This window comes from Heloderma suspectum, chromosome 1 (assembly GCF_057233095.1).
Source record: "Heloderma suspectum isolate Gila_16-S chromosome 1, 16-S_ref, whole genome shotgun sequence".
Lineage (NCBI taxonomy): Eukaryota > Metazoa > Chordata > Lepidosauria > Squamata > Helodermatidae > Heloderma > Heloderma suspectum.
Window position 1 is genome coordinate 289179797 of NC_139458.1, and position 27313 is coordinate 289207109.

At 42.7% G+C, this 27313-nt stretch overlaps 1 protein-coding gene across 4 annotated transcripts in view; it reads right to left on the reverse strand.

Moving 5' to 3' along the window:
- Window positions 1-1011: 1011 nt before the first annotated feature.
- RAB23 (RAB23, member RAS oncogene family) overlaps window positions 1012-27313 on the reverse strand; it is a 38848-nt gene continuing 12546 nt past the window's right edge. For 2 of the 4 annotated variants that reach the window (XM_084826858.1, XM_084826857.1), the window contains 6 exons: window positions 15877-16096; window positions 14012-14097; window positions 9042-9198; window positions 7497-7579; window positions 7044-7136; window positions 1012-6063 (listed from right to left, as the gene is read on the reverse strand). In XM_084826858.1, the coding sequence (XP_084682984.1) occupies window positions 5924-6063; window positions 7044-7136; window positions 7497-7579; window positions 9042-9198; window positions 14012-14097; window positions 15877-16031 (714 nt within the window). In that variant the 5' untranslated portion in view covers window positions 16032-16096 and the 3' untranslated portion in view covers window positions 1012-5923. Of the gene's footprint in view, window positions 6064-7043; window positions 7137-7496; window positions 7580-9041; window positions 9199-14011; window positions 14098-15876; window positions 16097-23424; window positions 23606-23715; window positions 23752-27313 lie in introns of those variants that run through there. The other 2 variants (XM_084826856.1, XM_084826855.1) reach the window with 2 other exon arrangements.

Below are 27313 nucleotides of genomic sequence, written 5' to 3' on the forward strand. Positions count from 1 at the left end.
CTATTCAGACAGGCAGCTGCCTCCGAACTCAGAGGTGACCATCTATCCAATGCAGGGCAGGAGAAGCACAGAGTGGATCGTTCCCTCCGTGCGTCTCCTGCCCTGCATTTTGGGGGAGCATGGGGATGTTCTGTGCTGCCTCTGAGGCAGCACAGAAATGGCGGAGAAGTCGGTTCCCGGAAAACCAGATATCCTATGGCCATCTAGCCGCTGGCTAGTGGCCATAGGATTGCTCCCTGAGTGTATTACTCAGATACTATAGAAACACAGTGCAATCCTATGCATGTCTACTGGGAAGCAAGTCCCATGAAGTTCAAAGAAACTTACTCCCAACTGTGTATAGCAGCTTTCCCCAACCTGGCGCCATCAAGATGTTTTGAACTTCAACACATCTTGATGGCTTTCCCCAACCTGGCGCCACCAAGATGTTTGAACTTGAACTACCAGCATGGCCAATGGTAAAGAATGCTGGGAGTCATAATCCAAAACATCTGGGGGGCACCAGGTTGGGGAAGGCTGAGTTAGAGCGTGCAGTACATGTATCCACACAGACCAAATGAGCACCTAATTTGTTGTTGTTTCTTGTAAACCACCTGTGGAGCTATGGCTGAAAGGTAGTCTATGATCATAGTAAGTTAATATGCCATGGCAAGACGAGCCAGTCTGAGTCAGTCTGAACCAGCCGTTGGCTGCAGAAGCAGCAGTGTGGAGCTGCCCCACCCCAGGCACTCTCCACTCCAACTGTCAGTTGTCATGTGACTGGAGAGGAAAGAAGCCCATGCTGGATGGTTGCAGAAGCCTGGTGTATAGGATTGCAGCTTTAGTTAAGCCATTGACTACACTAGGTAAAATGTTCTGACAATCAGCCTCTAGTTGTCGCCAAACGTACCTTTTATCAATTTTATAGAGAAAGCATAAGCAAAGTTTGTGCCTAACGCATTCATTCCCCCACACCCCCAATGTTCAAAAGAAATGACAAATTCCTTTAAAATAATCAACGTCCACTAAAGTGCATATACATATGTTTTAATCATTTAGATTAATGAGAGATTGAGCATCACTCGTTCTATAATGGATTAAAAGTTTTTAAAAAAATCTCTTCTAATTTAAGACTACTTTGTAAAGTATTCGGATCAACTAAAGTAAAAACCCTACCTTCACCATCAATAGGAAATTGAGGATATTGCTTCTAAACTAAATTACTTGCCTGAGTAGACCTATGCAAATTCATCACTTAACCTAAAGTTCTAAACCATAGTAAAGGATCGGCTGCAAACAAGAATGTGAAACTAGGTTTGAAATGAGGTTTCAACTGCAACTGGTATTAAGCAAGCTTACCTGCCCCTTTGGCAACAAGCAGGTCACCCTAGTCTCAGAGGTCAACTTGACAAGCCAGCTATGACTTCACTGTGCATTTGGGGACTTAAACAGGGTTAAAAGGGTTGCACAAGATCAGACTCTTCAATTTGAATGGCTGAAAATATTTTAACCATCTTTCTGTAATAGTTATGTTTTTCAGACTCTTCGCATTTGCTGTTCTCAGTATTCACACAATACTTAACGCAGCAGGCAGTATCCAATGGGGCACAACTGCTAGCTTAAATTACGTTGCACTAGTGCAAAGACAATCAAATTACTGGCACGGTGAACGCCAGCTAACACTATTGGCCTTGCACGAGAATAGTTTATGCTAGCGCAACATAATTTACGCTAGCCGTTGCACCCTGTTGGATACTGCCCATTATCATCAGATAAATGCTGGAAGTTTTCTGAGTACCCTAATAGAGTTCTGTAAGTGGTCACTCTAGCTAGAAAGGTATTTTATAGACACAAGTAGGTTAGGTAGATTATAGCTAATCAACTGATGCCATATTATTTGCATCAGCTACTATTAAGCTAATAATTTACAGTGTACATTTAGCAATCTACCAAGGTTTAGGAACTGATAAAGGTACTGATCTGACTACCTTGCAGACTTCAGGTTGATTACTCACAAGCAAGTTAATGAACTGAATGAATTAATGAATGCACATTTTACTGATAAACCAAAATTGTTTGAAAGTACGTTCTCCATGTCAGAGAGTTACCAACTTAAGCCTTGAATGCTCTACTTTTCAAAAACGGGGTTTTTCCCCCTTTATTTAAAACTGGAATCCTTATTTAAAACTGCATGGTGCCCAATGTTCTAAGTTATACAACAGAAGAGGATACTTATGATCTCTTCGGTTAAGGCATAACAAATCTGTTTTACATGAGCCAGAGCATACACTCTTGTTTAAAAAAGCAAAAAGTGCCTTCCTAGACCAAAAGATCCATTTAGTTCAACATTCTTTGCAATAATGTCAATAGCTAATGGACATTAGGTGGGTCCACCAAAGAACCAAAAAACCCTCCTTCACACCCCACCTTAAGTGCTGCACTGTAGGGCAGCACAAGACCTGAGCTGCACAGTGTTTGCTTATTCTTCCTCAAAATGTATCATTCTAAAGAAAACTTTCAAAATGAGCATTTGTAGGTGTAGTGAAAGGGGGAGGGAGTTATTTTAAAGACGGTGACACAAACCACAAAGAATATCAGTCCCCAGCCATTTTTGTTCTTATAGTATCTAATACTTTGAAGCACAAAACAGAAACAGGCACACTATATAACGTAAGAGGCACTTCTGATGCTTTTAAAATGGTTTGTGCCGAGCATGGCTACATCGCACCCAAGGTATAGATGGTAACTAACGTTTTCTCATGTCAAGGTAACTGCATGTTGGTTTTAGGGAAACTGCTGTCAGCTACAGTATATTCTTTGTGCTTATTCTTTACACCCCCATGCATTAAGAATGACATAGGTGTGGAAACAGGCTTCTGCACACAGATAATCTTTATGGATTGTGTTCTGTGCAGATAAAGGGAAATACCCTTATCCAGCACCCAGGGCTGCATGTATGATATTCCTTTCTTGCCTGTAGAAAAATTGTAAGAAATATGGTGATCATTCTATGTTCTGACAGCATCGAACACCTATTTCAGGGACGCATAACCTGCAGCCCCCCAAGGGTGTCCTGACCCCAGCATCACCAAATTCTCCACCATCTGTACTCTCCACTTTCTCCTCCAGAGAGCCTCATAGAGATCACTCTTTTTGCACTGTTTCTAGAAGCAAGGAAGGAGTGATCTGTATCAGGTACACTGGGGGACGGGGTAGAAGGAAGGTGCTCTACTCTCTCCCCCAGAGATCACATACGGATTGTTGGAACATGTACATGCATGTGGTAGGAGCACACATGCATGCAGCCCTGGAGCCACATCTCATGCAGCCCTTGGGACCAATAAGATTATGCACCCCTGGCCTATTTGGAGGTGCAGCAGGAAAAATTCCATCCTTCCCCTCCAAAGCCTCCAGGTAATTAGCACTATCCAAGCTGGCAGCACCAATCATCCCTTTGGGAGGGAGCTCGCCAGCAGCATGGCTCTGCATTAAAACCTTTGGATTAGGGTACTAGCATTAACTCTCAATTACACACACAGACACTAGAATTTCATTACTAAAAGAAAGGGTAGCATTTTGTGTTACTTCCTCCTGTACTTTGAGTACATCTATATTGAAAATGAAATACAGAGGACTTCTATAATTATTTTCTGGAAATAACAAGCTTTCCAGGCCACAGTCCCATAGATATCTGTATACATCCAGGATGCGTTCAAAGTTGGTTTTTAGCCTACTACAGGTGCTCAAGTCAAATTTTCAACTCTGAAAAAAGTAGTATGTATGAAGGCCTTAAACACAGCAGCGCAAATGGCAAGTACATGTTACACATACACTTTACATTTGCGCTATTTTACAGAAAGGCAAACAAGACAAAATAAACTGAGATCAGAGTCCTTCTGTTCACAAGTACAAAACATGTAAGGCTACCAGTTTAATGTAAACATTTCCATATAAAAAAATAATATGCACGCAGAGCCCTAGATATTTAAACCAAGACTGTTTAACGGAGATTGGACAATTGATAACTTGCTTATCTGCCCATGCAATTGTCTCATAAAGCATGACAAATACAATTTCGACCTGTACATGTACAGTCATCCAGTGACTAGATACGCTTGTTACAAATGAAAACTGTCAAAATGAAAGGAGGGATTGATGACTGCAATGCCCACCTCACTGCCAGCAATAGGAATGGCTACAAAAGCAAAACAAATCTTATTCTGTTCAGTATGTGTGAATAATATCTGCTTCCCATGCCCCTGTTATGAGACAGGTGGGCCAAGAACCACTGAAAAAATGTATAGATTTTAGGTTTATTATATATAAATTCATAGAATGTTAGAAACCCTCTCCAAAAATATAACAAGATACAGACTTATGGTGAGAAGATCTCCTAAGTAAATGTAATATTTCAATGTTGATTATTATAGTTCATAAAAAGAATCAATATGGTAGCTTAAAAGTAATATTCATAAGAAGAGATCATCATCCAAAAGAACTGTACAGCTCAGCTGGTAGAGCTCCAGGTCATGTTATTTGCCTTTGAATAGAACTATGCTCCTAAACTACTGATATTCTAACATTTCTTAGAAACAGAGCAATTTGCTGCTGGCAGAGCACTGTTACAGAAATACTGTGGAAATATTACACAACATCATGTAAACAGAATCAGTATTGTAGATAACATGCTTCAACAAAAAGAAAACTAGGTTTAAAGTTTTAGCAATGACCTTACACCATGAGATTAAAAAAAAAAATAGTTTACCACCCTGATCGTAAACATATTATATGGATGTACATCAACTTTAAGGTGACAACAGCTTGATCCTACACATGTTTACTCAGAGTAAGTCCCATGAACTTGGTGGGACTTACTCCCAGATGAGTAAGCATAAGATTGCAGGCTTACATTCACACAGTGTTATTTAGAACAGGCACATCTTTAAAAATGACAGAACAGAAATAGGGCCTCATTCCCTTAACCTAGGTGCACAATAGATGTTACAAGATGCACTGGAGAAATTCCTCAAAATAACTTTAATCTTTTGTTAACAAATCTCTTCATATTTCGCCATGTTTTCCCATAAGAGTGTATGAATATACAAGCTATAGAGTTCTATTTTGAAAAAAGGAACAACTTGATGTGTTCTGCCTGACTGTACCATTTATCACCTCCTTGCCCTCTAAAAATTTAGAATGTATATCCCAACATGAAATTGCCTAAGATATTTAAATGTAGCAGCATAAATATTAGGTTTTGGCACAGCACATTTTTTTTTTAGTTAAGGCCCACTGTGAAGGGAAAGTTTGAACATGGAGAGTACCATTTCTGATACGTTCATTGAGAAGTTATTTTTGAAAATGAAAATTTCTTTTAGGATGTCACTTTAGAAGTCATCAAGACCTTATAACCAGACACAGTACCTGTTTTATTAGCCCGAATCTTTGACCAAGCTTCTATATATGTATGCACATTGCAGTTAAAATTCGTAAGCTATACAAATATTGCACCACCAACATTGCAGGAATGTACACTGGGTAGTTTAACCAACTATTAATTCCAGCTTTAGTTTTAAGTATCCTTCTAATGAGTAGGAAAAGCTGCTTTATCTTGAACAGTATGACTACTTTGGATATTTAAGCCTTTCCACAAGTTTTTAAAAGTGAAACCTATTGTACACTTTAATACATCATAGCTTTCAACTGGAAAGTTGTCCTATGTGAAATAAATGCATGGGGCAGTGGTTCTATTTCTGTGCCACCAGCGGTCTCATGTACCAATAATAATAATTCATTTTAACAGCAGTATCCACTATTAATGTGGGCTCCAATGTGTGCAACATCTGCTAAAGCACTGGTAAAACACCTCTATAGCCAGCTGTGTTCCTTACAAACTTCAGCTGAACAGCTGTGTCAGACCGGCTTTTCTTCTCTATGTACATCGTCAAGGTATGCTGCAGCTGCTAAAAGGGCTTCTGTTTTTCTTGGTCCTTTGTTTGTTTGGCCTAAGGTTGATAACATCACCACCATTAAGCAAGTTAGAATTCTGTCCAGAATGACTTCCGCCTGCTGTGTTGAAGACACCTATATAAAATCAAAACACAGGCACAGAAAGAGTTATATGTATGTGACCATCTTTGAAGCACAGTATATCAAAGTGTAGAGATTTTAAGATTTTAGTTTAATCGTTTAATTGGTAGTCATCTTGAGCATTTGGAGATGTGACCTATATACTTTCAAAAACGATTAATACAAGTTAAAGCTGTTCAAATACGATATATCTTTTTTTCCATTCTAAAAATGTGTGTCCACTTCCTGATCTAATAATGATTCCATTAGTTAAGATGCTAAAGCCAGTTTAAGTAAATAGATGCCACTGTCCAGTTAATTTTCAATGGAGAGCTTAAACCTAAGTAACTGGTCATTGGCACTCAGCCACACTCATCACTTGGCAACTAAACAAGCACAATAGAGATGTAAAACCCAACAAATCTCACTTACAGACAAAATAAATTGTAAAGGCGGGGGGGGAGGAGTGGAGAGGACTTTGAAGAAAAAAAGAAGAGTCAGACTGACTGTGAAGAGCTTTAAGGAAGGACTATGTACAAAAGTTCAGTGTATTCATAAAAAAGACAGTTTACAAAGCTGTTTTCATCAGGTGCCAGCTTTTTTCTTAAGAGAACAAGCCTCTTGTACATCTTCACCAGAATACTGACTACTAATAGAAACTACATCTTTTCAAACCTTTGACAATATATAAGAAATCATGCATTCTCCATCTGTTGCATAACTTCTTTGTACAAGATTTTAAGAGGAGCGGCTGACAAGGTCTAGTCAGGATCATTAGTGCCGTAACATGACAATCCATCATAGTCATCATGGCCATAATGGTTTATTTTACAAAAAGAAAACAACACATATATTCTGTAACAATTTGGGAAGTAGGCGTTTTGATTCAATTTTCGTTGAAATACACTGGAAACACAAAAAGCATCCCACAGTTAACAGTGGGCTTTTATCAGCAGGCAATACTGTCTGGCTGCAATTTATTGCTGCATACATACCAATTCTGTTACTACTTGTGTGTACTACTTCTGGATCTTCAACTATCCGTTGTTTGAGTTTTTGAAGGTACTTCTCAGCCAAATACCTAAAAACTGCGGCATACAGAAAGCTACATTAAGGCGTTAAGAAAAATTACACACACACATTTTAATAGTCAAGTTAAGAACATACAGAGTGCTACTAATCCAGGTCTAACTGTTAAGTGAGAAAGCTGCTATAAAAACAGGCTTCATGCACATGTAGGAGGTGGCAAATGAGTCTGCGGTCTTCCATCCAAGAGAGATTCCTTGGACACAGAAAATTAGGGGTCAGGGACAAGCATAGATATAGATTTTATCATTCAGTCAGAACTAGGCCTGACACTAATGCTGGGTAATAAGAAAATAAAAATGCTAAAGAGATTAAAAATTGGCATCTGGATAAGTTATAGCTCTGTATCAGTAGCTCCTTACCTTCTGTTACATTTAAGTCTTCCTTTACAGATGCTCGATAGAATCTTAATTTTAATTTTTTTGCCAATGCCTCTGCTTCTTCACTGTTTACCAGGGAGAAAAAAAGGTTTATTTTGGACACCAGTTATTTTCCAGTACAATAGATAGAATTCAGTTAATCACGTTCATGAAAGTACACTAGGATTGCACCTTAATTTATTGAAAGTTAATTGTATGTAGGAGTAGTAGACATGACTACTACTGACAATAGTGTAGCACTAGCTTTAATTATTACAAGGAAAGCGGAGGGAAGGGAGCTAAAATGGATGGTGGGCTGGCAGACACTATAAAAATACGATCTGTTAAAAACCATTATAGTATTCTTTAATAAAATATATGTAAAACAGCACACATACTGAGAGAGAGGGAGAGATTCAAAACTAGATCAATTATTTGCGGTCATACAGAAAAAAAACCCATACACTTCTTACATAAGCCTAGATTACATTCCCCTTGGTGATGTACAACCAAATGTAACTGACATTCCAGTCCTAAATACACTACATGGAAGTCAGTCACATTGATTTCAGTAGGACTTATGGCTAACCTACACCTCCTGATAGTGCCAGGCCCAAGTCTTGAAATGCAGATCTGCCCTTTTCATGTCACATGGAAAGCGAGAATGGGGTGTGATTTAAAGCAGAAATGAGGCATGGGGTGGGAGTGCTGAGCCCCTCCCACCCCTCCCTCCCCCAAGCCAGCCTCACTTCATTTATCAACAGCAACAGAAGATTTCTCGGGATAGAATGTGACGGGGAAAGCAGTGAGCAGGGGAGGACATCCCCTTCCAACATCCCCTTCCTATATGCCCCATAAGTCACACCTCCTACACAGACTCCTCTAGAGATGTCCCTGCTCATCCATGACATGTAGATCCACATTTAAAGACACAAGTTTGCCCCATCACATGTCGTTTGGCCTTCACTTGCTTGTAGCATAATTAGGACTGGAGGTCACGAAGAGTTGGACACGACTTAACGACTGAACAACAAAAAAAAGCTATCTTAAGCAACATTTATAGTATACAACTGCAATATCTCCATTATCTAAAGCAGGGGCATTGAACCTTAGGACTGCAGGCGAAATCAAGCCCACCTGGGGTCCCGCAGGCACACACACCCCTGACCACCTATCACTTGGTGGTTGTCCAGCTTTTGTGCAGTCCCCCCTGCCCTTCTAAAAGGTTGGAATGCCTCTCCTAAGGCTGAGGTACTGGCAGGAAGAGCTTTAAGCTGCAATATGCATGTATTCTTCGTATTTTGGCCTCGCCCCTTTTGCCTTCGGCTCCAACCAGCACTGGAATACGGCCCCCAAGAGCATCTCTGAAACTGAATTTGGCCCTCAAGATGAAGGAGGTTCAGTGCTCCTGATCTAAAGTATAACTTGTGCCAAAGTACCAGGGTAAGTGTGTGTCTTCTTTTTACATTAAGCAATCCTTAGTGACTATTATAAAGTCACTAAAGTGCTTGGTGAACTGATTTCATAAAGTATGGTAACAACACCTACTTTTTTATACAGGAATAATCTAAGAGGTCAATCTTATTCTGAACAAGCACTGTAGGAATGTCTCCAACTTCAGATACTACTTTCTCCTTCCAGGTAGGGATTGCTTCAAAAGACTCTCTGTCAATGGTTGAAAACACAAGCACGCAAGCTTGGGCTCCTAAAAAATAGAATTAGCACACAATAGTAATTTCTGAAGAATTGGTTTAACTACATCAAACCTATCAAGTATCTGAAACTGGCCAGTTTCTCCTATTTTATTCCAGCACAATATTTTGTAGGTGCTTTTTATTCAACTTGGGGCCAGACATCAGAAGCTAAGGCTGCAATCCTAATCACACTTACCTGGGTATAAGCTCAATTGACCACAGTGGGACTTCTACCTGAGTAAACATGCATATGATCCCATCACTTACTGCTGCTAGTTTTCAAGTTACCCAATTCAGTTACCTGTTGAACTACCCCCACAGACAGAAAATATGATTACTTTTTTGCTGCTCACATTTATTACAAGACACTCTGATCCTAAAAGGTCAGAAAGCTTCAGGTGCCTTTATAGCTTAGCTTACATTTGTGAGCGGATTTATGGACTACATCCCCTATTTTGGTAAATTCTTTCACCAGCTGGTGAGAAGGTTGCAACCTTTTCTGTTGGTTTTAAACCCAGCAACAGCCTTGTAAATTTCAAATACTGATGCCAACAAGGTTGCCCTTGAAGATTACTCACAGGTTGCTCTTTTGCATTTACACATCCAGGTTTGGATACTGCCTGGTAACAATATTTTTAATTATATGAATACACAGTAAAAACATGTAAAAAGCAGCTTTGCAAAAACAGTAACAAAGAAACAGTTTTCTTCTTTCTGCTGCAGACTCCATCCTCTACATTTTCCATGTGAGCAAATAACTCATCTGGACATCTCCTGCCATGTTAAATCCACTAGTGAGATGACTTCCAGCCCTTACACTTAATTCAGGCCATTTGGTTACACAGCCAAAAGGGGTCTTGGCTTTCAGAGTCAATTCTTAATTTGTTTATACTACAGTTTAAAGAGAACTATGTAATGAGACCCTTATCAGGAGTCAAATACTTGATGCTGAACAATAAACACCAGTGTTTTGTATTATAAGAGCTGGCTACTCTTGTAATTCTATCCAGTTCCCATTGCTAATAGTGGATGAAAGGTAATTTTAGACTAGTAAGTGTTCTGTCTGAATTCTGAGCAGTCACTTAGCAGGAAGAAACCTTGTGTACTTAAGGTAACCCAATATCCTATGCCTTAGCTGAAGATAGGGGGGTTGTAAGAAATACCTGCAAATTCACACTTGAGAGGTATGCCAATGTATCAATTCCCTCTCATTTAGCTGGAACATCAGTTATTAAAACAATGGGCAGTATCCTACAGTGTCATTCTGCTAACACAAATTACATTGTGCTCGCATGAGGGACTTCTACTGCAATGCCAATATCATTAGTTTGTGAGATGCATTTTCTGGGGAATCCTGTTGCTCAAGCTAATGCTATTAGTCCCTTAATCTAGTACAACATAATTTGCATTAGTGGAATAACACCATAAGATACTGCCCAATCTAACTAATATTATATAGACTTTGCCACATAGCTTAAAATGTTTAATGCAGCACCAGAACACAATGAATAAACCTAGAGGGAGATTTCATAATGGCAGTTGCAATATTTAATGCCTACAGAAAGGTAACAAGGTTGTCTTACTTTTTACACACTAGTATTTTTATTGGTTTATTTGTTTATTTGCGTTAATGAGAGATTCAGAACTACACTCCATATTAGAGAGAGGGATCACACTACTCTGTCTTAAAATGTGCAAAAATGCCATGGAAGAAGAGTGTTACAGAGATTTTCTCTCTCTCTAGTGAAGTTATACATTCAGCAGAACACAATCTAGAGAATCTAAGCTAAGGAATGGGTATTTTTAATTAGGAAACAGCTATGCACATGAACTTTTCAACAGACTTTTTTTTACAGCTTGACAGTGTACTCTTATATATGTCTACTCCTAAGTAAGGCCCACTGACTTCAATCGACGTATTCCCAGGTAAGTGTGTATAGCTGAAGTCTTTTATCTTAACAGGTAACATTGGAATCATTTTCACAATCAGCAGAGTGGAACCACAAGGCCCCTTCTTATGAATCGTTCAACTCTCCAGAAAAACCCATGTAGCCAGTTTTACTATGCCAGCAGTTCCTCAGTGGAAGACCAGGAAGAATAAATGGGTCACCAGCTTGCAAGCAACTGATGCTGGTGACAATACATCACTGAAGACAGATTCAAATATTATGGTCTGCAAAACACAGTTGTGTGTGGTGTTTTACACAGAGGCTGCAATATTTGTAACCTGCTGTCATTGGCTCCACTGCATGAAAAGACTCCATGTCAGCATTACTAGCAGCTGTTGGAACTGACTTAGGGTGCAATCCTATGGGGACAGTCGGCCACCTCCGGACTCGGAAGCTACCAACTATCCAGTGCAGGGTGGGTGGAGCACGGAGGGGATCTTCTCCCCTGCATTTCAGCCGTCCTGCATTAGCATCTAGATGGCTGATTTCAGCTGTCTAGGCAGAGTGGGTCGGAGGAGGCCAGACAGTGCATAGGAAACGTCGTAATGATGCCTCTGCTGTTCCCACCCCTCCCCGCCCCCACTAACACCCCCTTTCCCCCCGCTCCATGCTGCTCTTACGAGCATGGAGCCAGGGATGAACTGCGTCTCTTATGAGGCGGCAGGGGCAGGGAAGCAGTTTCCTGGGAACTGACCTCGGAGAGCTGGCTCTGAGGACAGTTCCTGAAAACTGAATAATCCTATGGCTGTCTAGCTGCTGTCTAGTGGCCATAGGATTGCACCCTTAGAAACTCTCCAACAACTAAAACAATCCTTATAGTAACACGTTACAAACATTATGGGTTCCACATCAAATTATTGCCACACACTATTTTCGATGGCCTCCACATGGGGAGCTACCTTTGAAGTAACACTAAGAACTGCATTTTAGGTTCTAGGGTAATGCACTGATAGACCTGTCCATATACAAAAACAAATGGATACAACCTCTTTGCAAATTTTCTGGTACAACTAGCTTATGGGAGCTCCAGAATTCTTCCTTGAAGATATTAAGTTCTAAAACTGCATCCTAGAGTAATAAAGGGACTGGCAGAAGAACTCTCAGAACCGCTGTCTATTCTCTTTGAGAAATCATGGGGGACGGGGGAAGTGCCAGATGACTGGAGGAGAGCTAATGTTGTCCCTATCTTCAAAAAGGGTAAAAAGGAGGAACCTGGGAACTACAGACCAGTCAGTCTGACATCAATCCCTGGAAAAATTCTGGAGCAGATGATAAAGCAATCCATCTGTAAGCACCTTGAAAACAATGCAGTGATTACTAAAAGCCAACATGGATTTGTCAAAAACAAGTCCTGCCAGACAAATTTGATCTCATTTTTTGATCAAGTCACCTCCCTTGTGGACCGCGGGAATGCTGTAGACATCATATACCTCGACTTCAGCAAAGCTTTCGACAAAGTGCCCCATGATATCCTGATGAGCAAACTAGCTCAAAGTGGGCTAGATGAAACAACGATCTGGAGGATCCACAGTTGGCTACAGAATCGGACTCAAAGAGTGCTTATCAATGGGGCCTTCTCAAACTGGAAAGAGGTAACGTGTGGGGTACCACAGGGCTCACTCCTGGGCCTAGTGCTCTTCAACATTTTTATTAATGACTTGGAGGAGGAGGTACAGGGAATGCTGATCAAATTTGCAGATGACACAAAATTGGGTGGGATAGCTAATACTTTGGAAGACAGAAACAAAATTCAAAGTGATCTGGATAAACTGGAGCGCTGGGCAGAAAACAACAGAATGACATTTAATAGGGATAAATGCCAAGTTCTGCACCTAGGAAAAAGAAACCAAATGCACAGTTACAAGATGGGGGATACATGGCTCAACAACACTACAAGCGAGAAAGATCTTGGAATTGTTGTCGATCACAAGCTGAATATGAGCCAACAATGTGATGTGGCTGCAAAAAAGGCAAATGCTCTTTTGGGCTGCATTAATAGAAGCATAGCTTCCAAATCCCGGGAAGTACTAGTTCCCCTCTACTCAGCACTGGTTAGGCCTCATCTGGAGTACTGTGTCCAGTTCTGGGCACCACACTTTAAGAAGGATGCAGACAAACTGGACAGGGTTCAAAGGAGGGCAACAAAGATGATCAGAGGACTGGAAACACAGCCCTATGAAGAGAGACTGAAAGAACTGGGCATGTTTAGCCTTGAGAAGAGAAGACTGAGGGGAGATAGGATAGCACTCTTCAAGTACTTGAAAGATTGTCACAGAGAAGAAGACCAGGATCTCTTCTTGATCATCCCAGAGTGCAGGACACAGAATAATGAGCTCAAGTGACAGGAAGCCAGATTCCGGCTGAACATCAGGAAAAACTTCCTGACTGTTAGAGCAATACGACAATGGAACCAATTACCTAGGGAGGTGGTGGGCTCTCCCACACTGGAGGCATTCAAGACGAGGCTGGACAGCCATCTGTCAGGGATGCTCTGACTTGGATTCCTGCATTGAGCAGGGGGTTGGACTCGATGGCCTTGTAGGCCCCTTCCAACCCTACTATTCTATGATTCTATAAAAACCCAATTTAAAAATGTTTTAGTTATGTTTATAGTAATATTTTTAAATATGTCCCTCAACGTTACAAAAAGAGATACAATACACTACTTTCAGGATATATTTAAAACCAAGAAAGAAAATATGAATCTAGCTAGGGCATTTGAGAAGTACAATTGTCTTCAACATAACTTACAAAGCAAAGGTTCTTTGAGGTATACTAAATTTTATTATCGGGGAGCCTGTGCCATCAATAAAAGTTTTCATAGTGTAGAAGTATTTATACAGCTAGATTCACATAAATTAATAATTCTATTCACCTCTGTAATAAGCTTTAGTAATCGCATCAAATTCTTCTTGACCTGCTGTGTCCCATAGCATCAGTCGGACATCTTCATCATTGACTCTAAAAAAAAAATCAAGCAATATCATGCGTTATTAATAGGCTAAAACGCTACAGCATACTATGAAAAAACAAAGAACTTGTTATTTAAAACATGCATGTAGGAGCAGTGCTTGAACTAAGAACTGAAGAAGAGCCATGCTGGATCAGACCAAGGGTCCATCTACTCTAGCATTCTGTTCAGTGGCCAACCAGCTGTCGACCAGGAACCCACAAACAGGACATGAGCGCAACAGCACCCTCCCACCCATGCTCCCCAGCAACTGGTGGGATACTATCCCACTTCTTTTCAGGCAGTTGTAAATCCCATCCCACTGCTTTTCAGTGGGTTGTATCCAATGATGCCTTTGCCTCACACAAATTGGGGCACCTAATTTTCTCTGATCCCTCCTAACTACTTACCTCCACTGCTGTTCCTGAGGGTTGGGGGCCCCTCCACAACATAATGGAGTTCCTGGGGGTTGGGGGGCCCTCCACAACATAACTGGGTATGGCGCAGAGGGCTGCAGTAGTTAGAGAGGACTGGCAAAAAACAGGCGTCCTGAAGCACTTTTGGCTAAGTCAGCAATGGGAAAACTCTGGCCCCCTGGCTGAAATAGGCCCAAGGAGGTACCTCTGTGGATCACGCCCCTCTCCCAGGCCCCCTCCCCTGATATCATCCCCACCTATTTTACGTATCTCTGTGCAGAGAGAGGCACAGAGCTCCAGCGCGCTGCCTGAGTCCCTACTCTTCACATATCACTCATTGCTCCAGACGGGATGGTGCATGAAGAAGGCACCTGCCTCAGCTGGCGTTCGGAGGACGGGCTCCTCCATGGGCCACCCAGGTCCCTTCCCTTTGCATACTGTCCCAGTAGGAATGATGCACTATGTGCCAGGGTGCCTGACTCAGAGAAAGGAAAAATGGGTGGGACATGGGTGGATAAGATCAGGGGAATGACTTCACAGGCCTGCCCTCCTGACATGTGGTCTGCGGGATTGGTCTCAGGGTAGCAGGCAATCCAGCCGTTGGACCAAAAAAGGTTCCCTGCCCCTTTTCTATGGCAAAAGCACCACTGGATACAACTCAATGGATTTATGTAAAGACAGTGCTCTGAGCGTACCTAACACATCCAAAGGTTCTCTCCTACCCTTTTTATCCTCACAACTGCACAAGGTAGGTTAAGCTGAAAAAATGTGACTGCCCCAATGCTTCATTGCTGAGTGAGGATCTGAACTTAAGTCTCCTGGGTCATAATCCAACTCTCTTGACTACTACTCCACACTAGATGTAATTAAGTCATGCTTAATTTGGAATGAGCCCATCCCACTTCCTTTCCCCCTCCTCCTTTGAGAAAATGATCCAAGTACTGTAGGGCAGTGAAATAAATTGGACAAAATTTAAGATTCCAGTTTACTTTTATTGGAAAGGTCATGTCTCCTGTATAAATTGTTGTTATTCATTATTAGTAATATTTCCCATTTGTTTCCTCATTCAGAACCATCCTATTTCATCTTGCCGCTATTGGAAAAGTAGCCCTTTTCTTCTTCACACACAAAAGGTAAGCATTTTTGCATTTATTATTCAAGATGGTAAATCTGGCACTTATGTGGGAACATTGCAGAATACAATTACCATATAAATACCTCACATTCAGCTCTATGAACAAAGAACAATGTCACAACATTTTCTCTGAGACACGCTAGCTCAGCACTTACAAAAGCATTAAATACACACAACACCACATACCCCAATGGCAAGAAGGAGTTGTCCCACCCCACCCCCACCTGTTAAATACATACTGCATTTCTCTTTCCAGGAAATCAACTCCAATAGTTTTCTTGTAGTCTTTCGTAAAAATTCCTTTGCAATATCTCTGGATCATACTGGACTTCCCAACAGCTCCATTTCCAACCACCACCACCTTGATGGCAACTTCCATATCTTCCTCCAACATCTTGGCAAGTCACAAAAAACTGCAGTTACTTCACAATTTCAGTTGAGATCTTCCTAAATCTGTAACTGAATGGGAGAAAAAACAATGATAAAGGATTTGTGATCAAGGAGACAGACTTCTAGTTCTTCCACAAATTTATTACGCGACTCTGGAGCTACCACATTAATGCTACAATCCTACACAAACTTAGCTTGGAGCAGGTCCCACTGAACACAGTGAGGCCTAATTCTGAATAAATGTGCACAGACATATACCGCATATTAATAGCCTCACTATTCTCACACCAGTCCAGGGACTCCCACACTAGATCAATAGGCTCTAGTAAAAGGGCATGAGGCTGACACACCACTGTTAATCCACACATAGCACCAACTGGGTGGAGAGAAAGGGTCAACAGCAACTTCTGTGGCTACTATGCCACTGAGTACAAGAAGTCCAGCTGAGCCTAAGATTCCTTGGGTAGCATTCGCTGGAGCACAGCAACATGGTTAATATTGGAGTGTTCAAAATCACTAGAACTTCTGTCGTGTGTCTAAAGTGAACAGGAACTATTAACATTTAAATATACACAGCAACTTTTGAGTACCACACTTTGTATGATATTACTTCGAATTTATGGAAAAGCTTTAGCATTTAAAGCATTTCAAATACATTATCTCAATAATTCTCATAATAATTTTGTACGGCAGGTCCATATCATTATTCCAATATTGCAGATGAGAGGTAGGGGAGATTAGAACAGGGCGAGACTAAAGTCAACCAGCACATTTGTGGCAGAGGCCATGCTTGAACTACAGACTTCCTGGCCCACAATACTGATGTTCTTACAGTGCATTCCTATGCATGTTTATTCAGAACTCAGTCCCGCTGTGTTGAATAGGGACTACTCCCAGTCAAGGTGTGCATAGGACTTTGGCCACTTCAGCACATCAGCTCTTGAGTGCGTAATTTGGGATAATTTATCTTCATGTTCTCAAAATGTGAACTGCAGAATATCACATAAACTAGCACAGGTGTGTTTTTTTAAAAAACAACAACAAGGGTGCAGTACGTAAAGGTACCCCAAGAAATAAAAACTCTTAACATGAAGCTATTATCAAGGCTATATAATATATAATGCACATACATATTAGTGAAACAATTTGTTAACTATTTCCACTAACACATCTCAAGTCTAAAAAATCTAACATGGGCTTGAATTCCCTTAGCCTGTAGTCAACTGAGTAAGTCCAAATTTCTGAACCATCTGGTCTTGAACTGTTAAATGTATCATGTATGATCTACAGTGCTTAAGGGAGATATGCAGCTTGTACCACTTTAGCCCTATTCAGGCATTCTACACCCAGAAGTACTGAACACATGAGGAGGGAGAGAGTGCTAGCCTCACCCTCTGTATTAGTGGAGGGTGGCTTTGTGAAGAGAAGTGCCTGGGCACGGTAATGGACTGGATGAGGGCCAATAAACTGAAACTCAATCCAGACAAGACGGAGGTACTGTTAGTGGGTGGTTCGTCTGCCCAGCTAGGTGATATTCAACCTGTTCTGGAGGGGGTTGCACTCCCCCTAAAGGATCAGGTTCGTAGTTTGGGGGTGCTCTTGGATCCAGAACTGTCACTTGAGGCACAGGTGAACTCAGTGGCACGGAGCACTTTTTATCAGCTTAGGCTGGTATACCAACTACGCCCTTATCTGGACAGAGATAGCCTAGCTACAGTTACCCATGCTCTGATAACTTCTCGTCTGGATTACTGCAATGCGTTATACGTGGGGCTGCCTTTGAAAACGGTCCGGAAACTTCAGCTGGTCCAAAATAGGGCAGCAAGATTGTTAACAGGGACTGGCCTGCGAGCTCATATTACGCCAGTACTTTTTCAGCTGCACTGGCTGCCAGTCCATTTCCGGGCCCGACTCAAAGTGCTGGTATTAACATTTAAAGCCCTTAACGGCTTGGGGCCAGGATATCTGAAGGAACGCCTCCTCCCATATGTGCCTGCCCGGACCTTAAAATCATCATCAGTGGCCCTTCTCCGTGAGCCCCTGCCAAAGGAAGTGAGGCAGGTGGCTACTAGGAGGAGGGCTTTTTCTGCTGTGGCACCCTGGCTCTGGAATGAGCTCCCTGGCGAGGTTCGCCTGGCACCTACATTGTATTCCTTTCAGCGCCAGGTGAAGACCTTTTTATTTTCCCAGGCATTTTAGCATTTTAGCTTTCTAAACTTTTAGCTTTGCTGTTTTAAATTTGTATTTTAAATTCCTGCACTGCTGCTAGGTTTTATTGTGGTTGTATTGTTATATTTCCAACAGCACAAGAGGCGACTCTACACATGGACGTCACCAGATGGTCAATATCGAAATCAGATTGATTATGTCCTTTGCAGCCAAAGATGGAGAAGCTCCATACAGTCAGTCAAAACAAGACCTGGAGCTGACTGTGGCTCAGATCATGAGCTGCTTCTTGCAAAATTTTGGCTTAAATTGAAGAACGTCGGGAAAACCACTAAACCGTTCAGGTATGACCTCAGTCATATCCCTTCTGAATATACAGTGGAGGTGAGGAATAGATTTCAGGGATTAGACCTGATAGACAGAGTGCCTGAGGAACTATGGACGGAGGTCCGTAACATTGTTCAGGAGGCAGCAACGAAATCCGTCCCAAAGAAAAAGAAATGCAAGAAAGCCAAGTGGCTGTCTGATGAGGCTTTACAAGTAGCTCACGAAAGAAGGGAAGCGAAAAGCAAGGGAGAAAGGGGAAGATATACCCAACTGAATGCAGAGTTCCAGAGAATAGGAAGGAGAGACAAGAAGGCCTTCTTAAATGAACAATGCAAAGAAATCGAGGAAAACAACAGAATGGGAAAGACTAGAGATCTCTTCAAGAAAATTGGAGATCTCAAGGGAACGTTTTGTGCAAAGACGGGCATGATAAAGGACAAAGAAGGCAGGGACCTAACAGAAGCAGATGAGATTAAGAAGAGGTGGCAAGAATACACAGAAGAACTATACAGGAAAGATCTGAATGTCCCTGATAGCCATGATAGTGCGGTCACTGAACTTGAGCCGGACATCCTAGAGAGTGAAGTCAAGTGGGCCTTAGGAAGCATTAGTAACAACAAAGCTAGCGGAGATGACAGTATTCCAGCCGAGCTATTTAAAATCCTAAAAGATGATGCTGTTAAAGTGCTGCATTCAATATGCCAACAAATCTGGAACACTCAACAGTGGCCACAAGACTGGAAAAGGTCAGTTTACATTCCAATTCCAAAGAAGGGCAACGCCAAAGAGTGTTCAAACTACCGCACAATTGCGCTCATTTCACATGCCAGCAAGGTGATGCTCAAAATCCTACAAGCTAGGCTTCAGCAGTATGCGAACCGAGAACTACCGGAAGTACAAGCTGGGTTTAGAAGAGGCAGAGGAACTAGAGATCAAATCGCCAACATTCGCTGCATCATGGAGAAAGCAAGAGAATTCCAGAAAAAAGTCTATTTCTGCTTCATTGACTACGCTAAAGCCTTTGATTGTGTGGATCACAACAAACTGTGGCAAATTCTGAAAGTGATGGGAGTACCAGACCACCTTACCCGTCTCCTGAGAAACCTGTACGAGGGTCAAGAAGCAACAGTAAGAACCGGACATGGAACAACCGATTGGTTCAAAATTGGGAAAGGAGTACGACAAGGCTGCATATTGTCACCCTGCTTATTTAACTTATATGCAGAGTACATCATGAGAAATGCCGGGTTGGATGAATCACAGGTCGGAATTAAGATTGCCGGGAGAATTATCAACAACCTCCGATATGCAGACGATACCACCCTAATGGCAGAAAGCGAAGAGGATCTCAAGAGCCTCTTGTTGAGGGTGAAAGAGGAGAGTGCAAAAGCTGGTTTGAAACTCAACATTAAAAAAACTAAGATCATGTCATCTGGCCCTATCACTTCCTGGCATATAGAAGGGGAAGAAATGGAAGCAGTGACAGATTTTACTTTCTTGGGCTCCAAGATCACCACAGATGGTGACTGTAGCCATGAAATTAAAAGACGCTTGCTCCTTGGGAGGAAAGCTATGGCAAACCTAGACAGCATAGTAAGAAGCAGAGACATCACCTTGCCGACAAAGGTCCGTCTAATCAAAGCTATGGTTTTCCCAGTAGTAATGTATGGCTGTGAGAGCTGGACTATAAGGAAGGCTGAGCGCCGAAGAATCGATGCTTTCGAACTGTGGTGCTGGAGAAGACTCTTATGAGTGCCCTGGACTGCAAGGAGGTCAAATCAGTCCATCCTAAAGGAAATCAACCCTGAGTGCTCATTGGAAGGACAGATACTGAAGCTGAAGCTCCAATATTTTGGCCACCTAATGCGAAGAGAAAACTCCCTGGAAAAGACCCTGATGCTGGGAAAGACTGAAGGCAAAAGGAGAAGGGGACGGCAGAGGATGGGATGGCTAGATAGCATCATGGATGCAATGAATATGAACTTGAGCACACTCCGGGAGAGAGCGCAGGACAGGAAGGCCTGGCGTGCTATGGTCCATGGGGTCACGAAGAGTCGGACACGACTGAACGACTGAACAACAACAACAAATTGTTATATTGTGGTTTTAATGTTCTATATATTTTAAATTGTTTTATTGTGTGCTGTTTGGTTTTAATTTTTGGGAACTGCCCAGAGAGCTTCGGCTATTAGGCAGTATAGAAATGAATGAATGAATGAATAAATAAAGAGAAGAGAAGAGCCTCCTGTATCCATGAAGGCTCTCCACATGATTAAGAATGCTGTGTTCCTGATTGTGTGGAGAGTTTCCAGAGATGCAGGAGGCTCTCCTCTTCACAAAGTTGCCCTCCACAAGTAAAGGGTGATGAAGGAGAGGGTGGGGCTAGTGTGATCCCCCTCCCTGCATGTTCAGTATTTCTGGATACTAAACACCTGAATAGGGCTTCTGTCTTTTTCCCATGGCATCATGTCGTGGGAACTGAACATTCTGAAGTTGTCTATCCATTGTCAGCATAGATATATCTTGAACCCGTGTGCTTCTAGGGTAGCCAGGGTCAATTACATCAGCTACCAGGCCCCTGTCGTTTATAGCTCATGGCCCTCAATGGGTTGCAGAAGGAGACACTATCATTTTACACTAAAATTCCAATGTGAACAGTAACAACAAAAAATGAAATTAAAAGTTAAGGTGCCTGCTAAAGGGATTGTGGATTGTGGCAACAGTTACTATAATGCTCTTTTCCATAGATGGTTTGTTCTCTAATCTATATTATGCATGCACAATTTCTTCTGTAACAGTACGATAAAGTATTTGGTTACAGAATTATTTAAAAACAAGGTAAAATTGGAAAAATGGATTAGAACAATCTTGCTCTCTGAGCAAGAGCTAAACAACAATTGAAGAGTTGCTCGGATAGTAATTTTGATACAATCTCTGCAGTAATGTGTGGTATCTTACAGCTGCACATTATCACACTTTAGTCATTTGCATACTGTTTGCTCTTAACCTTGCCCAGTTGTAATTTTTTGAGGCACTGTCAGTTTCTACAATAGGCCCTTTCCAAAGATACACCCAGATTTAATTCAGATGTAACTGCAGCCTCTCTCCTCTGAGGATATAGCCTCATTCCATGCTATATATATTCCATATAGCCTCATTCCATGCCTATTTCCTTCTGTACCCTGTGCAATGTTCTTCCAGCATCAAGTTAATCCCATAAATCTAATGTGTTCCTCCCTCCCATAACCATCAACTACCAAAAAAACCCCTCTCAATCCCTCCTTTCTACGTTACACACTTTGGAAAACGGCCTTGGGAAACGGCCTCACGTGTTATATCCTACTCTTAATATATTTAGGGTAGCAGTTTTTAGGGCTGGTCTTAGCAAAGCTCCCTAGGTCAATAATTGTTCCAGCTCCAACCTTTAAAGGCCACCTACACGTTATCAGAGTTAGGGGAACCAAAAACGTTTCCACACAGTGGCAGCTCCACACAGGACATGTAGCACACTTTACAGCATGAATCCACTGTACTTTGGGAAATGCCCCTTTACCACTTTAGCACCAGGAACGTGTGGTACTTCCATCATGGCATTCCTTGCCATAGGAAGGAGCCACATGGTAAAGGTGCACTATATAATAGTCAGTGTTCAGAGAAGTCACTATGAGGAAAATGTAATGTGTAGCCTAGCTTTGCCAGGCCTTGGATCACTTCCAAAGGGATTTGCAAGTTTTGTTTATATTGAATTAGCACACCTGATATCTGCAAGCCACTCCAAGCCAGACAGCCCTATGTTTACAGTTGCTACAGCAGAATAAACATGCAGAGCACAATCCAGATTAGTGACTGTACCATTCAACCCAGTGTGAGAGCCAGTGCGTTGTAGTGGTTGGACTGGGACTCTGGAGACCCAAGTTCTAGTCTCCACTTGGTCACAAAGCTCATTGGGTGACTTTGGGCCAGTCACTGACTCTCAGCCTAACCTTCCTCACAGGGTTGTTGTGAGGATGAAATGGAAAGGAGGGCCATGTAAGCCACCTTGGGTTCCTCGCAAGAGGAAAAAAGGCGGGACATAAATGTAATAATAAACCCCTAAACTAGCTAATACCTCTTCCGTAGAAACAGCATTTCTCTACAGCACTTACATACTATGCTCATCATAACTCATATCATTTGCAGAACTGTCTATAGAATTGCCGGTGTAGTTTTGACCATTATTTGACCATTTTGCCATTCAGAGGCAATATATACCCCCACCATCTGGACAAGCGGCATACCATTTCTGTCAAGTCAGAGGTACATACATAACTTTCACCAACGTAGCTGAAAGGATTCCCTAGCAAAATACAGTCTACCCCAAGATTTCCTCGCCAAAATGTTTATACTGTATTCTGTCTGTGAGATATCAGCACTAAGAAGGGCCAAAACTTAATCTGAGCGAGGCCACAGCCTTGGAATACCTAAATGCTACAAAGGTAACTGTGTCCCTGAGCATACACTGCGTGCTATTTCATCTCCACTTGAGTAACCACAACTCTTGGGAATTAGGGGCCTGAGCTCTTTGATCATAGCCAATGATTTTCAAGCAGGGCTCTTACATAAGCGGCACTGCCGGGGGGAAGCCCCCGCTGTTCGTGTTGAGAAAGGCGGGGTCGGAGAAGACTGAGGGAGCAACACTTCGTCTGTGCTCATCCCAGCACGCAGGCTGCGTCTCACCCGCTCCGCAGCCCAGCCCAGCCCAGCCGCTGCCGCTCAGGCAGGCAGGCAGTCTCTTCTCCGAGACCAACCAACTCCCACCACGGCGCCCTCACACAGTCCAACGCGCCTGCACAGGCCATCCCCTCTCCGCCGCCCGCGCAGCCCCAGCGGCACCCCGCTCCCCGCCTGCGACGCAGCCCGCTTACGGCAGCCTCCGCCCGGGCCGCGCCGAACCGCAGACTGGTCCAGCCCTCTTCCAATCCCGGCGCCGCTTGCCGGGTTGTGTACGCGCGCGAGGGGAAGAGGGAGAGGCGCCGCCACGGCGACGGGCAGCCGGGAGAAGCGGGCCGGCCGGCCCAGCCCGGACGCGTATCCCGGCCCCCCCGCAACGGGGCCACCACACGCCCGGAAACACCGTCAGGGCCGCGCGGGGGACCCGCTTCAGCAGCTGCCCTTCCCCTTCGGGACCACGGGGAGGCTAGGCGAGACGCGCTTACCGCCGCCGCCGCCGGCCCAAGCCGCCTGCCGTTTCTGCTCTGTGGGGGCGGGAACAGCCTGGCGGGCCCGGGTGGGAGACTGGAGAAGGAGGAGGGATAATTGCAGGCAAGAGAAGCGCCACACGCGATGAGCAACCGGCCAGCCCTCCAGCCTGGGAGGCGCAGAGGATCCCGACAGATTTTTCCGACGCTGAGCTCCCCAGATTCAGCCCAACCCAGGCCCCAAGGCAAACCGAGGACTTGCCGTAGGGCCCTTCAGAGACGTGCTGCCGGAGCCTCACGCGCGTTTCCCCCGACGTAAACCCGCTGACCTGATCGAGACGAAGGATCGAGCCTATGCCCACTGACCTCAGCAGGGCTTACTTCTGAGTAGACATGCGTAAGATTGCATTGTGGCTCCCACGTAAGGGTGGATAGGGCTTGCAGCACTACAAGAATATTTGTTTTCTTTACTACAGCATTCAGACACTTAATACCCTGACCCTAATAATAATTCTAATCAAGGTGCTACAGCGCAATCCTGTGTTTGTCTACTCAGAAGTAAAAACAACGAAGTCCTGCAGCACCTTAAAAACTAACAAATATGTCACAGTGTAAGCTTTCTTACTCCTTAAGTACTCTTAGGTTTAATGGGGCTTATGCTCAAGTAAGTGTGTATACGATTGCAGCCTTAGTGTGTGTGATACAGGGATTGCACTTTGGCCTGGAAGATCAATGCCCTATTTGAGATAGTAGTTTCTGTCTATTAAGGGGACTCTATGCTATGCTGAGAAAAAAATTAGTTTGTAAGTTAAGGAGAAGGAAGGAAGGAGAGTTATCCTGCCACATAGCCTGACTGTGGGTCCGGATCTCATCATTTTCCATTCTTCCTCTCTAAGAAGAGCCATGCTGGATCAGACCAAAGGTCCATCTAGACCAGCGTTCTGTTCACCTAGTGGCCAATCAACTGGACATGGAAAACCCACAAGCAGGACATGAGTGCAACAGCACCCTCCCACTCATGTTCCCCGGCAACTGGTATACATAGGCATATTGCCTCTGATGCTCCCTCTTCTTCCATCCTTTTTTTCTTACTGCAGAAAATCTGTTAAGAAAAATAAATACAATTGCTGCACAATGCACTGACTGGTAGCACTAGAAGCCCTCCATCTGAAAGCATCCTGTGACAGCATGGTCATTGGGCATCAGTTGAAGGAAAAAGAAACAGTGAAGAAATTTGCAAGATTCCTTCCCCAAAGTTGCGTTGAACTACAACTCCCATCATCCTTAGTCAGAAGAACACAGACCAAATGGAATATAGACTGAATTTTTGGAACTTGTGGAGATGGTTAAAGAAGCCTCATTCACTTGCTCCTCTCCTTTGTCTGCCCCAACAGCAAGCAGATTCCATTAATGCTCAGCAAGGCTAGGCCAACCCCAACTCCTGACCTGGCACAGGGCTAGATGAGACCACGCATATATTAGTTACATTTAGTTTGCAGAAAAAAATTACTTTGTACGTTTTAAAGGAGACAGAGAACCAAAGTGGTCTGACAAGCTCATTGCTTTCTAATAGCTATGGAATATTGCGGGCTCTTAAGAGTTAATGGGGATGGGTGGGGGAAGGGAAGGAAAACCAGTTCATGTGTATGTGCTGAAGCCTCAACCTCTTATCACCTATACTATGGGGGCAGGAGAAATTAGGTCAAAGGAAGGTTCCACACCTTCCAGAGTGCTACATACTTTTATGGGCTCTGGACCCTTGAATCTGGGGATTTATTGGGACAGGAAGTGCTTCCTCCAGTCCTAATTAATTGCAACTCTGGGCCAAGGGGGGAAAGCATTCTTGCAATGGGGTAGCAGAGTAATGGACAAATTACACAAAGTATCCAGCCTGGTCGCAGAAGCCATAATGTCTGAATCTTGAGGTAAATGTGAGAAGTATATTTTATGTTGGTGTGCTCTTCAGGTATGTGAAAGGCTACTGTGATTGTTCTTAAACAGAGAATTGGGGCAATAATAATATGCCATAATTTAACCTTAAATTGACATTGTAGGGACCGCCTCCTCCCATATCAGTCTGCTCATGCCCTAAGATCTGACAGAGGGGACCTTCTGTGGTGGAGGCTCAATTGATGGGGACAAGTGAAATGGCCTTCTCTGTGGCCACACCTAAACCATGGAACTCTTTGCCCCAGAAAGCTCAGTTGGTCCCCTCTCTTATGGTGTTTCACCAGATGACAAAAACCTCCCTATTCAGGCAGGCATTAGATAGATACATTTTATTTGATGCCTCTGCTTTATCTGCTGCACCTATTTCTATTTTTACTATATTTTGTTTTTGTTTGGAATTTGATTGTATTTTATGGTTGTTTTTAATTGTTATCCGCCTTGAGCAGTGTGTAAGCAACAATAGAGCAGGACATACATTTTTGTATGTATAAACAAACAAACCTCTCTCTAGTTTCAGCCAGCTTTTGGCAAGACTTCATCCATTCAAAATTGTGCTCCATGAAAACCTGAGACAAGAGATGCTTGCTGAAGGCACTAAATAATTGAGATTAATGCATGGCAATATGATAGTGCCCCATAATACACTTCAGGCTTGGTTTTGTTTACTCAGTCATAGCCTAAACAAATTGGCAGGCAAGTAAAGAATAACAAGGGCCTCTTCAATCATTTCTTGTCATCTTTGGCCAGATCCTATATGTCATCCTCTATAGATACAGAGAATGGGGAAAGAAAAGAGCGCATTAACTGCTTTTCACCATTAGTTTGGAACCTTCACTGCTTGAGTAAAGTAGAGTTACTAATAAAGTAGAGTAGAGGAAAAGGAGATAGGCAACACTCAGACTGCAATAGTATGCACAGTTGTCTGGTAGTAAGCCCCACTGATTTAAGTGAGATTTTCTCCTGAGTAAATAGCCATAGGATTAGACTGTCAGCTTGTGCAGTCCTCAACACCGTGTAATCTGCTGCAGTCCCACTAAAATACAATTTGACTTTTAAGTAAACTTTGTGAGTAATCAGTCAGATGTAAAAGGTATGTTATTTCTAAACTGAACATTTGATGACAATATGTTTTGCCTCTTCTGCCTTTGATTATGCCTATTAAGTTCCAACTACTATAGTTGGAAATTATATTGTGCTACATTGTTTAATGTTTCCACTTTCTTCAAGCCATTTGACCCTCTTTATCTGGATATGTAGCATATTTGACTTTTAAATCTTAGCCTTAAGTGACAGAGACTGCATTTTGTCAAGGATCTATATATGCTGGCTGGGGAATTCTGGGAGATGTAGGACTTTTCTCTGTCTAAACATGCATAGGATTGCACCCTAAATGTGTCAGTGTTGTGTTTTTGACCCAGCCATCCTACCCCCTCTAATTCTGTACTTCAACCTATCTGAGAGAGGCATTAATTACCATTGCTTCCAGGGTGGTGTTGCAAGTCAGGGGAAGAATGGAAAGGACAAGGGACAGAAGGCTATTTAAAGCTATGGAGTCAACTGTTGCCTGGCTCATACAAGAAGGGCCAAACAAAACACAGAAACTTAAAGTTGCACTACTAGGTATAGTAAGAGCAATACATTACTTCCGGGATCACAGTTATTAATA